General features: G+C 42.8%; 1 protein-coding gene across 4 annotated transcripts in view; it reads right to left on the bottom strand.

Moving 5' to 3' along the window:
* The window catches only part of plekhg2 (pleckstrin homology domain containing, family G (with RhoGef domain) member 2), a 49,415-nt gene that overhangs the window by 14,673 nt on the left and 17,942 nt on the right, over positions 1–16,800 (bottom strand). For all 4 annotated transcript variants that reach the window (XM_025055114.1, XM_017032172.2, XM_025055115.1 and 1 more), the window contains 8 exons: positions 15,596–15,696; positions 8,043–8,109; positions 7,094–7,140; positions 3,043–3,193; positions 1,775–1,906; positions 905–1,087; positions 646–738; positions 188–274 (listed from right to left, as the gene is read on the bottom strand). In XM_025055114.1, the coding sequence (XP_024910882.1) occupies positions 188–274; positions 646–738; positions 905–1,087; positions 1,775–1,906; positions 3,043–3,193; positions 7,094–7,140; positions 8,043–8,109; positions 15,596–15,696 (861 nt within the window). The remainder of the gene's footprint in view (positions 1–187; positions 275–645; positions 739–904; positions 1,088–1,774; positions 1,907–3,042; positions 3,194–7,093; positions 7,141–8,042; positions 8,110–15,595; positions 15,697–16,800) is intronic.

Below are 16,800 nucleotides of genomic sequence, written 5' to 3'. Positions count from 1 at the left end.
CTGCTGTTTTCAGAAGCATGGTTAGGTTCCATATGGCACAGTGGCTGCTACTGTTTGAAACAGTTCTTCAGCACAATGTCTAGAACCACCACGACCTCTGAGTCTGGCCCTGACACTAAGTACAATGTTCTGAGACAGACTGTTGTTGGTGAAACTGTTCCTCACACACTCACACACACACACAGACCTTCTGTGGGAGGGAAGTTGGATGGTTCTCCACGATCAGTTTCTTGAGGTAGTGAACCCACAGTCGCTTCTCCTCCTGGTTCTTGGTCTGAACAAAGACACAGTTCATTTTCAGTGTAATATATTCACCAACCACAGTTTTCCAAATGAGACTGGAGACTGTGTGGCAAAATAAAAAAAAACAATGGCATTTATATTTGCATATTAATTATTAATAAAAAATGGTGCTGTACAATTTTGATACGCGTTGTGAATCGCAATATTTCAATGTATCAATATTTTCCCTCTCATATTTTGTCCCCTGATGCACAGACCTCTGGGGCCAGATTTTTTGTCACCACTTTACAATCTTGTCCTTGTCTTTAATGGTGTCTGCACTTCTACCTGCAGTGTGGACGTAGTCCTAGACTGGTGTTATGACCTGCAGCAGATGGAGCAGGTGTTCTTGTCCAAACTCACCTGGACGACGTGCTGCTGTTTGGGAATGGTCTGGTCTGACACTTTGAAACAAAGCGGGTCCTTTAAGGTCTCCACCAGCAGCAGGTTGCAGCACTGCACCAGAGGGACAGATGGACAGATGGAGACAAGAGCCAGAGATGACACAAAGACATTCACAGTGGCTGCACATGCTTCTCTTTCATTCTATTTCTTATGAACACTGGAGTGTTTTAGCTGCTACACTCTAACACACAGGACAGAAATGTGGAAGAACTCTCACAAATATGTGTGTGCTGTAGACAAACTGCTCCAGTCTCTTCTTGGCGATCAGCAGCATCTTATCAAACAGGAAGAACGCTCGCTCCTTTTTCACTCTTTGGACCTTAAAGGAACCTTCCAGAACCAGTTCTCCAAACCCACTGAGGTCTGGTCCAGTCCAATTTACCAGCAATGATTCAATTTCCTGTGAGGAAGAAGAGAAAGTTAAATAACAAATAACAAAAGAAACCCCTAAACATTTAACTGTGTCTATCGCCATCTTGTGGCCTGCTGCAATAAATCTGCATACAAAACCTTATTAGCAGAAAGGATGTTTATAGAGTATTTTTGTATTTGAGTGACAGCTGAAACTCTACTGATCATCCACAGGACCAATGAGCTGCTTCCACTGTTTCAACCTCCACTGTAACAGCTGTGGGAAGGTCAGAGGTCAACGCTCTGATCTTCTTCCTGCTCTATGATTCCTCAGAGGTTAGAGGTCAAACTTATGAAACTCGGGTCATTTGCAGCCCAAGCACACAGCGTCAACATCTCTGACACAGCTGCTGCTGCCGTGATGGAAGCAGTTAATGACATGTTCTCTGTGTGTGTAATGACGTGAACACGTGTTGGAGGAAGTTGGAGAATGCAGCGTTTGACACCTGTAGGTCAGAGCTCTGACCTCCACAGGAGGAGGGGGATCAGTGAGCTCACTCACTCTCTCTCTCTCTCTCACACACACACACACCAGACTGTCTCTCCAGTACACACAGTGCAGCAGTTGTGCAGCGGTTACTTCAGTCAGAGACTCGTTACTGTGACTTCCTGTTCCGTCCACATGTTTGTCTGCAGCAGAAGCAATGTCAATATAAAAATCAAATGTTTCTTTCACCTGCAGCCTCACAGCATGTTCCTGTTTCCTCTTCATGTCATTAATGTACCAGGCCACAGCTGTCATGGTGATGATGGCGTCCTCGATGACCTCATATCCCGCAGCACTCTTGTCAAAGTGCTTAGAGAGTTCCTTTAAGAAAAATACAAAAACTGTGAGTGCGTTACATCAGACCAATAGGAGTTTTTGTGAGAAAATAACAGAACAATCAGAGGCTTGGTTCTCCAGACTGCAGGTCATCAGTCATCAGTGAGGAGCAGCTGAGGATTATGGGAAAACCCCAGCAAATTGATCCAAACATGTGTTTGACCAGTGTTTAAACTGGCCACTGCTGACAGAGGTGGACTCAGACTGGAACCAATGAAAAGTTTATTGGGAAAAGGTGTGTGTGCGTGAGTGAGAGAGTGAGAGAGAGAGAGACACCCTCAGCTGAATGGCGTCACACTAGTAAAGCCAGTGTGTGACAATCGGAGCTGCAGCTGGACTTTGTTTGGGATCTGGTTCATGATAAACCTCTGTAGGAGGCTGGTGCCACAGTCAGAGATGATGAAGTTTCACTCCAGACTGATAGCAATACAGTCATGTTTTTCTTTTTTATAGTGATTCAGAGAAACAGAGTTAGTCTGTAGTCTGTTCTCAAAGTCCTCACAAGTTTTATATGTGGCCACATAAAATTAGACAAATGAATAAAGGATTAAAATAAATTGGTATAGCTCACAATTGATGACTTCAATAATCTTCTTATATAATTTATTATGGGTCCTATAATAAGTCATGTAATTATATTGTGTGGTGTGATTGACTGTACAGAAAGATAGATCACATCTGTTTTCTCAGAGAGAAATACATGGTACAAGTGTAGCATAGCAAAGTACCATAATCGTGATAATCTTAATGTCGTGATTGACTTTCTGACAGTAATCGTACCAAGATAATCTATAATCGCGACATCCCTAGCCTTGCCATCCAACCAGTTTGAAGGCGGGCGCCAAAGAAAATAAACACTCATAATATTTACCCTGATGAATTCTGGATTCTATGGTCTGAGACTTGGACTTTGGGTCTCGGCCATGGAAATCTTGAGATTTAACTCAGTCTTGATGATTGAGGACTTGATTATTGGACTTGAATTTTGTGAAGAATAACAGCGCACATAAAAAGGTGATTTTAGGGAAACTACTGGTAAAAACAGGTGGTGTCTGAGCTGTTACCTGTAGAAGGCAGGAGTATTTAATGTGTACCAGAGTAAGTGGTATGTAGGAGGTTACCTGTAGAAGTAGGTGGTACTTGAGAATCCTCTGCACTGGTTTGAGCAGGTACGTCTCCAGAGGTAAGGAATGGTTCAAAGTTGTCTGTCTCTCCTGGAAGAAGCGAACAAGTTTTTCATTGTTCATGCACTCCCTCAGTACGGCCACCGAGCTGAGGAGGGAGGGAGAGAGAGAGAGAATTGTGCACTTAAACTCTGGGCTGATTTTAAGCAGAAGACCTTGGTGAGCTGGTTCCTGTTGGTTCAGACTCAGACTCAGATTTAACAACATTTTCCAGCTCAGCCAGTGGTTCAAGAAACAACTTGGAGAATAAATGTACAATAGAACCAAAGACTGTTTGACTCTTAAAACATTACTCTGAGATCAGCCATGTGGTCTGTAAGAAATTAGACTTTCTTTCGTTACCCAATCAAATGATTCCAATATGATCCTGGATCCAGTGAGAACTCAATTAAACCCAACGTGGTTTTGAGCAACGTGACAGAAGCTCGTGGACGTGGAGGTCAGGACACAGTTAAACCACTGACAAGCTCTGATGAAAATTTATCACACGGCCACAAGGAAAAAATCTAATAAGAAGAATAAATGTGAACCAAAGCAGACTGGGAGCTGGAGGAGGTCGAGACCATGATGGAGCAGCAGGAGGTGAGAGGAAACTCCTCGACCCTGCAGTCTTCTGACAAATATTCATCAGGGCACAAAGAGAGGAGGAATTCAGGAAAGGAATGAAGAACAGAGAAGACAGATGATGGGGCTTAAGGAGGGACAATGAAGGAGGTGAGGGACGCACATGTTTGGAGCACTGACAGCCGTGCACCTTCAGCAAGCTGAGAGGAGACGCAGGAGATCAGCAGAACAGCCATCAATCATCATTTGGAGGAATTAAAGCAGGAGTTAAAGAGAGAGGAGAAAGAAACGAGAAAAAGACCAAAAATAACAAGAAAAAGAGAGTAAATTCTGAAAATGGGCAAGAAGGAAAGTAAAGAGCAGAATAACACAGGAGATGAATGATTCTAGGAGGTGACAGGAGAGAAGGAGAGTCTCCTCCATCCTTGGTCCAGTGACAAACCTGAAGAAAAAGGAGGAATGAGACGAAGACAGGAGTTTATCCTCAAACATTTATCTCAGCATGAAGCCAAGGACACCAGGGGTTAGAAACACAGTTTATCAGTGAGGGACGTGAGGGGGGGCGGGGAGAAGTTTGACAACAGAGGAAGGAGGTCAAGGTAATGATGGAGCTACAGAGGAGGCAGTTTTCCTCTGGATGGACATTCATCACAGATGGGTTTCCAGAGAGTCAGAGTCAAGGTAATATCATCCACAGACACATGGCTGATGAATTCAGCAGAGACTGGGACTTTTCTACAACGCTGCTCTTCTGCAGCTCTGTCACATGATCACAGAGCCTTAATCACTAAATCTAATTTGTAGAAGGAGATTTCAGGACAGGAGCTCAGCTCTTACTTTACAAAGAAACAACACTGAAAACCCACAGCATTGGCCACAGAGATGATGAAGTGACTCTGTACCACAGAGCTGCTGACCTGGGGCCAGGCCACTGTGTCAGAACTAGATGATGATGACATCAGCGTTGTATTTAAGGCCAAAGACAAAGATCCCTGAAGTTCTGTTAAAACAGAACGTGGTGGGGTGGAGTTGAAACAATCACTCAAGGTGTGAACAACTCTGCCATTGATTCACCGCAAATAATCACATTTTTATCAAATACTGACACAAAGTTTTTTTTCTAATTAAAATGAACTTTAGGACACAATGATAATAACTGATGACCTCAGGTATTACTGCCACCTACAGGCTAAAGTACGCACAGTATACTGTTCTTAAAATGATCTGGTCTGAACGTTTTGGACACTGTCTCTCTGCTGCATGTGTGTGCACTGTGTGTGTGTGTGTGTGTGTGTGTCTACAAAGCATCCTGCTGTTGCTTATTGAATATTTCCAGGCTAAACCTGCCAGTTTTCTTGTGTTTGACAAGAGCAGCACATGGAACCATGTCAAAGGTGTCAAAGACACAGAGTGAAGCTGTGAATCAATGTTCTCAGACAGGAGTGACACTTCACATGAGAAACGTGATGAGAACGGCTCCACAGACATTCCTCCAAAGTGTCCGTGGCAGGTTTTCAAGACTCCATAAAAGACACTTCAGATCCTGCACATCAATCTCCCAAATGTGTTAAAGACATGCAGAGGTGACGGTTTTATTTTCTGCTCTGCTCATGTTGTAAACACTCTCTGGACACACACACACACACAGACACACACAGTGTGCAGCAGTGTTGGATGTGAACATGCACAGACTGCAGCCAAGCTCCATGTTCTCACAGGCTGTAGATAATTACAGCTGCTCCGATGAGCCTGGATTCATCTCCAACAATCACATGGAACCTGACACCGGCCTCACTCTGCATCAACACTCACCAACACCAGTACCTTCTTCAGCTCCAAACACACTCTGCATCGCTCGCATGTTTGGCAGATGACTTGATTTTAAAGCATGTTGTTCTTACATACACTGTAGGTTTAGGGCAGAGGTTCTCAAAGTGGGTGGCGGGTCCCCCTACTGAAATGGAGTAAATTAATTTCAATTTAATATTTTGTGTTATTTGTGTGAAAAAAAGTTCAGTGGAGTTCTGAAACAATAAGTTTGCAGAAAAAACCGTAGGAGCTATTGGGAAAGGGTAACAGTTGAGGTTAGGATTAGGATTGGGGTTATTCTGCTGAGACTGACTACTGATCCTCCCAAACCTGAACAAATAAATGAATCCAATCTGTAGAATGACATTTATTTTTGACAGCTGTGAAAAAGAATCATCTCCATAAGTAAGAGATAAGATTCTGAGCAGTTAGAGTAGTTAGTGGAGTAATGAGCCACACGCCCGTCGTGTTTTGTCTTCCCTTTGATTCTTATTAAAGCCAAAAAGAAGAAGAGAAAAAAGACTGTTCATGTCTTTTACATCCTGGCAGAGACGCTGCCTTCTTGGAGCCGTTTTCTTATCTGGCCTGTTTCTCTGTAACTAACTGAACAAAGACAAACATCTCAAGTTCCCAGCGCGGCTGCACCCGAGTTCACAAAACCTGCAATCCAGCACAATTCTCTCCAAATCTGACCCAGCGGATCACAGTGGAAAAATGTGGAGCGCAGACGCTGACGGAGAGCAAGTGTCCTCACTGCTGGAATTCACATCAACATTTCACAGGGAGTCCAATCAGAAACATTCTGCAGCTAATCACTTTGATCACGGCTGGTCTGAGGTCTGAGCCTCTCCGATCGGACACCTGGTCGTTATAGATCATTATTAACCACTGATGGAGGAAGTGTGTCAATCTGAGGCTGTAATCACTGCTCACATGTGAGAGTCAACACACACACTAACACACACACACACAGGGGGTCCTGGTGTTTGGATGTTATATGGCCAGCTCATAAATGTATTAAGAACGTCTGGTTCCATAGGTTGGACTGTGCTTACATTCCTTTTCTGCGGTTTGTGTTTGTGTTTTTTGGAAACCTTTTGCCCTTCATTATGACTCCCAGGCACAGGGCAGACTCTTCTGATTTTTTTATGTCCTACATTATGATGTGACCACTGCGTCAGCGTAGGTGCGTGACATACTGTAGGTACTTATGTATAGTATGTGAGTTCCTTCGAGGACTCCATGTTTTTGAAAGATTATTTTTCTAGCAGTGGAGTTGCAGCTGTTGTGTTTTCCAAAAACACAACAGCTAAATGTTTTCCTATTAAACTGGCTCATTAGAGCAGAGAGATGGATTGTTGTTAACTGACAAGCTCATTTGACCAACAGCTAATGAGCTACAAAAATAGTGAACTCAACACAATATGCCAATGTTTTCATCGAGGTCCGTGTCCTCACCTGGCCTCAACATGCTGCTCCAGTTACAGTGACAGTAAACACAAGATAGAAAGTGCAGCAGGAAACAAACAGCACCTTGTTCTCATCTGGCTTTAGTCTGTTTTTATTTATTTCTCTGTGTGTGTATGTATGTGTGTGTGTGTGTGTGTGTACTTACTTGGGGTAGTTCATGCAGTAGAGTGTGTAAATGTCAAAGGCTTCACTCTAGAGAAAAGGCAGAACAAAGACAAACAACAGTGAGGAACTTAAATAAAAAGCACCATCTGTATTTGTCCACACTTGAGACACACGTGGTATTTACATAAATATCCATTATATGTCAGAAAAATATGTTAGGCTTCTCACACGTCCTTCACCAGACAAACATGTACTTTTCTGCCACTCCTGACCTCCTCATATAGTTCCACAGTTCTTTTTGGACTGGAACTGTTTGATACGTTTTCTGCAGCTCCACAGACACTGTGCACTTCCTTTTGACCTTCTTTACTGTTGTCTGTCTACGCTCACATACACAAGTCAGTCTGTGTTACTGTGTCCTGGGACAAAGCCAAAAACCAGGGAAATGATCCGTCCTCCTCGTTTTAGGACAATTACCTAAAATTACACAGCAAACATGAAGTCAATTGTTCTATCAAGATCTCTGCCAAACACTTAGATGAAGAGATCTGGAGGCTGGCAGTAGATGGAGTCACTTTTTTTGGATTGGTCACTTTAACACAGACCGTAAATCCACAGGTTTGGTCGACTGCATTATTTTGACAAGTTTTCCACAGAAATTACTTCTTAATATCTTTACTAACTTTTAAGAACTGCATGAGTTTTTGTAGTAGTCTGTACTGCATGACAGACCAATGTAAACAGTCATGATTCAGGGGTTAAAGGATTTTATATATTTATTTCTACTGAGAGATGAATTTGAACAATAAAATATATATATTTTTTATGGAATGTTAATGAGGGAAACACGAGAACTAAAGACCTATTTTTGTTGTGCAGTTTGTACGTTCAAGAGGTGTTTGACAAAGACAGCTCAGTTAAAATAGCTTCCTGTTCAACTACACACACACACACACACACTCCCACAATCGTCCTCACTGTTTACTCACCCGTTCTACAAAGCACTCAGCGATGGCTGCAGCGTGAGGACTTCTCTCCAGGTCCTCCAACAGGTCACTGCAGAGACAGAGACAGGTTTGACTGAGTCTGTGTCACAGAACTTCACCACGTCCACCATCTATGGTCACCATTCAATGTGTAACACTAAACATTACTGTAGGATTTGATGTCATTTTTAACTCTTTTTTTAACAGTTTTGAACATGTTCCTCATATATATTTCCTGTATTATAAGGTTATTCAAACTGTGTTTTTTAAAGATGCATTCATAGCTTTAGTTCTTGGAGCTGATATCACACAGGTTGACCAGAGTGAAGATGATGTGTACGTTTCTAACCACAGACTCTCTATCAGACAGTCTCAGATATACAGCAGAGAAATAAGTGATTTAATGACGTCAGCTCAGGGTCTCTTATCAGCTAAGAGTTTTTTTCCAACTCTACAAAAAAAAGGGAAAATATCAAGAACCCAGAGGTAGAAGCATTATCAAACATCAGCTCGGGTCTTTTAGGACCTTCGGGATCTGAGTCTGTCAGACTGCAACACGTCAACAACCACAGACACATAACAGCACAGATGGATCAGGTTCCCCCACAGAGGGGGGGTGGGGGGGGGGCACGGAAAACTTTCAATGCTGTCGAAACATTCTGTGGTGTTATTAACCAGTGAATATCACCACCACCACCACCACCGCCATCATCATCATCACCACCGTCATCATCATCATCACCACCGTCATCATCATCATCACCACCGTCATCATCATCATCACCACCGTCATCATCATCATCACCACCATCACTGTCATCATCAATTTAAAAATCACCGTCACCATCATCATCTCATATAGACATGGCGTTTTCTTCTCTTCTTCACGGCCGTCTCTCTCCCCCTCACACATTTTAATGACCTGCATGTGTGACCGTGTGAGTTCAGCATTTAAAAATGTCCACAATGAGGCAATTAAAAATGAAGTTAAAGTTCTGGCTGCTGAAGAAAAGCAGCTGCAGCAGGAAGCCCAGTGTGGTTCAGTCCATTAGATGAATATTTACTGAGTGACTCTGGCCTCAGATCCCACCGTCTGCCTTCACTGAAACATGTTAACAACACACACAGATTCATGACTGCAACACGTCAGAGGAAAAAGTTGGTGAGCTGCACTCAATTCACCCTTTATGTTTTCAACGGCTCCTTTTCCCCTCCATATGTGCAGCGTTGTAACTTCACACCTTTCTTTTCCAGGACAATTTGAAATGTCAAAAAGAAAAACTCCGAGTGGTTTTCTGTCCAGGAGGAAACTGGAGGAGGACGAATGTGACACAGAGCAGAAGAAGTGTTAAGTACTGGAACGAGACTTGATAAAGTGAGTGAGAGATAACTGAAGCAGTGTGGACGAGAAAAAAAGAACTGAAATGATTTGTATTCTACTGTAGTTACCACTCACACATTTAAACTTCCCCACAGTGGGAAGGATAAAGGAATTCTTAATCTGAATTTAGGAACCATCAGAATTCAAATAACCATCACAAGGTTTACCAGATTCATCATGCAGTTAATTAAAACTTCATGATGAATCTGACTAATCTGAATCTGATGGGGGCAGTGGTGGGACTTGGGTCCGGCAGGTTTCAGGTTTGAGTCCAGCAGCTGCCAAGCTGCCACTGAGGTGCTCTGAGCATGGCACCGTCCCTGCTCACTGCTCACTTTGCTTGAGCACTGTTCACTTTGGTAGATAAAATACAGAGGTCACATTTGGTTGTGTGCGGTGGTGTGCTGTGTCACAATGACAAATGACAAATAATTAACTGGGGGCAGCTGTCTCCAGGACCGCCACCCATATCACACCATTTGGTTGTGTGCGGTCGTGAACCTTCCTGCGGGTGGTGAGTCCACTGAAAGGTGCCTGTTAAAACTTAGTCTCCATGTCTTTATATCACACACCTGTGCTATTTTCTGTTGTTTCAGATTGATTGTAAAAAAAAAAACAAAACGCCTGCAGACGATCCTACACTGAGAAGTTCTGCTGACTGAGAGTGTGATTAAACAGTGACCTCACCAGTTTCACCAGTTCATAGGAAAGGTTTACTTGCAATGATCATGGGGACCATTGTCCCTTCAACTGGTCCTCATGACTGAGAGACTGTTGTGTCCCCACAACATAAGAATTAATAGGACACAAACACACACACTTAATATGAGGTCACACCACAAACCTCTGACTGCATTCTCACTTAACAAGCTAAAATGTAGTCTCTCATCACCACAAATATACATACATTTAGAAACACACACACACACACACACACACACACACACACTGCCTCCACTCTCCTCTGCCTGCCACTTGCCACTCTTTTGCTCTGTCTTTTGGCGTCAGGCCTTATTTTGTGGCTGCAGACATCATTAGATGAGGATTGTGGGAAAGGAAGAAGGAATTCTGGGTGGTTTTTTTTTCATGTTTTCTGGTAAGAGGGTTAAAACAGGCGTGATCTGCTGCAGTGAGGATGGACACAGAAGAACAACATCAGTAAACTGAGGAAGACAAACTGGCCGGATAATTAGGACCAGGAAGGAAAACATGTTTGCTGTGGAACAAAGTCAAACATGTAAAGAACCAGGACCAGGACTGGTGATGGTTTGTCTCCGCCCACCAGTGGAGGAGCAGGAAACATGGGCACGAATCTTCACAACAGTACAAGAGTGACAGCACAAAACAAATGGTGTGATGTCACAGAAACCAACACGTGTTTCACGTGTCCAGTCACACTTTCATGTTTTCATCTCTACAGTAGTGTGTTGGAAATGTTTGACACCTGTTTTATTAGTTTCTAAAATTATTCTACTGATTATTTGTCATTCTCTTTAATGGCAGAGTCAACCTTTTACTTGTGCTGAACCTTCTACTCTCTGAAGTGCATGTTTTTTATGCCCTTCTATTATTTATTCTGCTCAGAAGTGGAAACACCCTGTGACCTGACAGACAACACCGTGATTTCACTTGACAAGAACAGCTCTGTGTGGTTCCTGGTCTGTCCATCATGAAGTTTTGACTTTTTTATTACTTTTGTAATCATACGTTCACTCTTGGGTAAGACTGAGGTGTAGAACAGAAATGATGAACAAATATAACTACCAACTAACCATCACATCAAGGTGGTTTAGTTTCTGACCCCAGAGAACCAAAGGTGTTGACATCACGGAGGGAATTATGACTTTTAAATACTTAATTTACTTCATCAACAACTAAAAACTATTGCATAATAATTTGGAACATATGTTAAAACATAGTGAACCCGGGGCTTCATTCAACCTATGACCTCTGCATCTAAGACGTCTTTCATTTTCACGGAAACAGACATTTATGTGCAATATCTACGATGTCAAGACTCACATCTTTTATTACAAACTATAATTTCAATTTATTTGCTTCACAAACCGTTTTATCATCTCACAAGTTTTTTCTCTCTCATGGTTTTAAGCTGCTAAGTCAACAAACCGAACCTGGACCCCACATGACCTGGTGACACCTGAGCCCCATGCACCCGAGCAGGGCCCTCCCCTGCAGGTCGGGGCCAAACCAAACACACGGGGGCCGAGGTCTGTTTTTTGTCCTCATGCAGAGAAAGACGAGTCTTTAGCAGAGTGATAAACAGCCGCTGACGCTGAGGCATCTGAGAAATGCTGCTCCAGGGAGACGATGATAGGAGGAGAAGGTAGAAGGAGGAGAAAGGGAGGAGAAGGAGGGAGGGAGAAGGATGATTTAAAGACTGAAATGTTTGTTTTATTGTCCGTTTAACAAAGTTAGAACTAAACTGAAGGTTAACCTAGAGTTCCTTTATTCTCATTATCATCATGAATTGCTGTTATAGTAACAATCCTCTCCACAGTTACCATAGAAACCTGACCTCAGCGTTTAACCAACTTCTGTGAGGTTTGAAATTTTTTGTGCAAAATAAAAATCATTTTAAATATAAATACTCAAGTTTTAACAAATTGACTTAAAAGATAGATTTACGTCATATTTTTGTCTTGATTTTGTGCAATATGTTTAATATCATTAATGTAACAATAATGTCACAATTCAACCATGATGTGTAATTAATCTTTTTTTTAAAACTTCATTACACTACCTGTTTCCTACATTTTTACAAATGGGATGGAGAAACAGATTTAGAGACTGTATGTTTTGATAACAACAAAAACGTTTTTGTCAATTTGCAGCAGAACCACTCTCATTAACAGCAGCACCGTTCTCTGTACTTCATGATGTCAGCTGCGACATTAACAACTGGGTTTCGTCCAAGGTCTCACCAGCCTGGAATGTGGAGATGATCATTAAAACTGAGACAGACAACGAGGGGGGAAGGAGGGGCAACTGGTCCGTCCAGTGTTGTTCTGCAGAAATGTGTCCTCCACTGACAGATTATCAGACAGATTAACACGGTGGATACCCAAGATTAAATAGGAACAAAGCTTTGCTGACGTCTCCAAACCTGACAGGAGGTTTGTCATGCTGTAACGGTCTCTCAGACTCTGGAGCCAGACTCTTCTTTCATTGGGACAAACCTACAATTAGTATCAACCGTGAATCCTCTCCTGCCCTGCCGCCAAACTTCAGCTGGGTTTGATTTATGTGCTGTCACCAGAGTACAGACTCGGGGTTAAAGAGTAATGTTCTGTGAAAAAGTCTGACACAGCTGCTCCTCAGCTGCTGCACTGGTCCAACAGAAACACTGAGCTGTAGAGTTGTCCTTATCTTCATCCTCCCTTCACTGCTCACTGAAACCCATTTAATACCATTCAATGAGGTTTTCCATCTAAGGTCAACAAAGGTCAAAGGAATTAAATTTGAATTTAACGGAGGGTAAATTATTATCTAGTATATCAGTATACCATACAGTACACCTGGTTTGTGGCTGTCAACAATCATGGGTTTAATGTTGGTCAACAGGATTCATTACCATCTTCTCGTTATGAACTAAACTTTCACCAGAAACACGTGTTTTCATTTATTCATCATCAACTCAAACCAAGATAAAGTTACAGTTTGAGATGAACTACAGAGTGATTCTGTTAAATTTATTTCATACTTATACTATCACAATGCCTTATAAACAATTCCATTTGGCAAGAATGGTCAATAAAATGGACACAGGACACCAGTCCTCTGTCCTGGCTGAACTGGTCCCACAGCATGACTGCTCCACAGAGTCAGGAGCAGCTTTAAAGAAATGTCTTCTGCAGTTTAATGTTGTTCAGAACGTTCCTGTAGTTCTACTCTTCATATTCCATTTACATACTTGCTGCTCAGAAGAGTACATACTGCAGTAAATCAACAGAGCTGTCCATAGGTTACCAAGCTGCAGCTCAAGTCAATAATTTGATGTTCCAAACGGAAGCATTTTTTTCATGGCCCCAGCCTTAAAATTCTTTATGGATACAAATAGATTTGTGTGATTCTAATGACATTGAGATGAAAAGTGAGGCCTCAGCTCTGAAGATGTTCATGTTTGTGGTGAGAAAAAACATCTGTTCAACTCTTACAGGAAACTAATTTATGATCCTCCAGACAGAAATTGCACATTTTTGTGAATATCAGACATTTCATTCATTCCATTTCAACCCCTCTGTTTTGACAGAGGTTTCAGGGAGAGTCTGAACCGACCCCAGCTGACCATGGTGAGGGCGCACCCAGACTCAGTCCCAGGTTTAAGGTCAGAAACCTGTCAGAGGTCAAAGGTGAGCAGAGCAGCTCTGGAACCAATAATGATACTGATGGTTCTCGATAATACAGACGAGTAAACAGCGCCTGTGTGACATCATCGGTGACCACCACCGACTCCATGTAGAAGAGAGAAAGGGCAAAAGGTCAAATGCTAAATCAAGCTAAAAAAGACACATGCAGACACACATGCAGAGGTTCCTGTCTGCTGGAGTTAAAAACACATCATCATCTGAGCTGCTTTCCCATGATGCACTGAGACAGACGAGCTGACTCAGCAGTGATGTCACATTTAACCCAGACAGAATCTTTTCATCTAACAGTGATGAATAAATGCAAACACAAACTGTTGCTTCATCTCAGTGGACCAACAGATGAGGCCAACATTAAAGGAGACATGCTGTCAGGTTTCACACCAATGTTATTTTATCCATCTTTACTGACAGAACTTCAACACAACTGAAGGATATCCATCCTGTGACCATCAGCAGGGTCTCTGCCCTCCCTCTGTATTTTCTTCTTTTTATCTTCTGTTGGTCAGGGTGTGCGCTAGATGAAATATACACCAGCAGGTGGCAGCGATGTCACTCAGAAGATTCACAACAGCTGCTGAAGACCCATGAAGGTTAGCAGCAGGAGTTTGACCTAACCTGCTTTTAATATTGATTTCTTATATGCTGTGAACCATCAGTCCAAAAGTGTTTCTTCTTTCATAGAAAAGTTCTGAACCAATTTAATGGATAAGATTTATATAAAACAAGTGTGGTGTCTGATGTGGTGTATGATGTGTCAGGAAGACAATATGAATTCAATTAGTATTTAATAAAACCTCAACCATCACACTGATGTGCCACAGCTGTTTGTCATAAAGCTCATGTGAACGTGTCCAAAGTGTGTGTGTGTGTGTGTGTGTGTGTGCTTTATAGGCCTGATGACCAATCGGATGCTTTAACCGTCACTATGCTGGCCTGAGAGTGGAGTCATGGTGAAGCTATTCTGAATGATGTAGTCGCTGTGGACATGTTATGTCTACACATCTGGTATCTGAGTGTGTGTGTGTGTGTGTTTGAGAAAGAGAGAGCGAGTCAGACAGGGAGAGAGACAGGGGTGAGAGAGAGAGAGAGAGAGATTCAATGAATCCCTGTTTTTTCAACATTACTAACTAATTAACTTTATTTAATAAACTCTAATGGACTGTGTAGTGGACACACACACACATCGACACACACAATCACACAGACACACAAACAGATGTCAGCCTTCCCTCAAACCTGTCTCCCTCTTCCCTCCCCCTTCTCTCTCAATTTCCCATGAGAACCAGAGGCAGGAAGCCTAGATGGAATGAAAACTGTGTTTGTGTTCAAATTTGTTTTTGTGTGTGTGCATATATATGTGTGTGTGTTTGTGTGTGCTGAAACAGTCACAAAGAAAGTGTGGAAACAGGTCACAGCAGGGTGTGGAGGTGGGTTTTGTTCGTGCATGTGTGTGCGTGCATGTGTGACATATTTTAACGGCTTCCTTCCCAGAGACTTGAAGTAACCCCGCCCCCACCCCTCTCTTTCACTGAGAAAGAGCTCCTACAGCTTTTAGTGTTGCAGGGTTCCACAGAGAACCAACAGAACAGTTCTGTGCAGAATGTTGACTGATGGTCATTTCATCAGCAGACATCTGTCCTCACAGTATCTGTACCAACAGCTGCAGGTCAGAGTTATCAGGGTTAGCGGTCAAAACTGTGGCTCTGTCTCGTGTCTCGTGTGGTGTGAGCGCCCCCTGCTAAGTAAACAGAGCGTGAAAAGAAGTGGAGCAGGAGCAGGAGAGTCACCTGTTGAACTCATAGATGTCCTCGATATTGCAGAACAGAGTGCTGACCTGCTCTGGCTTCAGAGGCAGCGCTCCACAGTCGATGATGCAGCCCAGGTAGTCCTGCAGAGAGAAGACAGGAGACTTAGACCACATGGACCACTGAGATGAAGGTGCTGAGGACAGGCAGTGGACAACAACAGGACAGTAGTGAAAGAAAGCATGACACGGGAGTGAAAGATGATGTCACATGACCAGCTGTGGGTGAGCAGCGCAGGATGACCACAGCACAAAAAGAAAAACTACTATTCATTCATTGGATGGCAGTTTTCATACAAAAACATTTATAAAAATGTCTTAAACAAACAAATGCTGTACCACTGCTGACCACCAGGACACACTGCACTGAGAAACGACTTTTGTGATCGCCCATTTTCTCAGAATGGACGCCAATTACAGACACTATAGTTACCATAAAAGTAGATTACAATTTGGGTCTGCATTTTAGAAAAGAGCTCCTTACACACACACACACACACACACACACACACACACACGTGGTCACAAGAGTCATCTTTTTCAGTTCTTTCCTAAATTTGGAAAAACAAGCACTCGCTTTGTGTGTGTTGTGTGTTTGTATAATACGTCTGAAAATGAAGTCTGGGCCACACTAATCACCTTTAAAGGCAACAGGAACACAGGCTGGATAGAAAGCATGTGTGTGAGTGTGTGTGAGAGAGAGCGAGAGAGAGAGAGGGAAAGAAAGAAATACAGAGGAAGGCTCCTTCACCTCAGGATCAAACCCTATATTGTCCATCTGTAACCTCTGACATGTCACATCCTATTAGTTCAAAGTTAATTGTTGCCCCCCCCCCCCCCCAAAAAAAAAACCCCCATCAGCCCTCATCCCATCATGATCTTCACTCTGATCACTATAGAGTAATGATGAAGAAGGATGCAGTCTCTCCTCCCCCCTCTTGGACCTCAAATTCTCTGCAGCTCTGAATTCCACTCCCCCCTTCCATTTTCTCTCTTTCCTTTTTTTCTCTCCTCATTCTTCCTTTTCCCTTTTGATTTCAGTTTTTCTACTCTTTCCAATCTCTACCTCTTACTCCCTCCTGCCCATCGGTCCCTCTCCCCTCAAACCCCCCCAGTTTCCTGTCCTAGTTGGCTGCGGGATTCCGTCTCAAGTTCGTTCTCTCTCACACACAGGCATGAGTTCAATGA

Source organism: Cynoglossus semilaevis, chromosome 4 (assembly GCF_000523025.1).
Source record: "Cynoglossus semilaevis isolate Cse_v1.0 chromosome 4, Cse_v1.0, whole genome shotgun sequence".
Taxonomy (NCBI): Eukaryota; Metazoa; Chordata; class Actinopteri; order Pleuronectiformes; family Cynoglossidae; genus Cynoglossus; species Cynoglossus semilaevis.
This window is presented reverse-complemented; position numbering and strand designations above follow the sequence as displayed.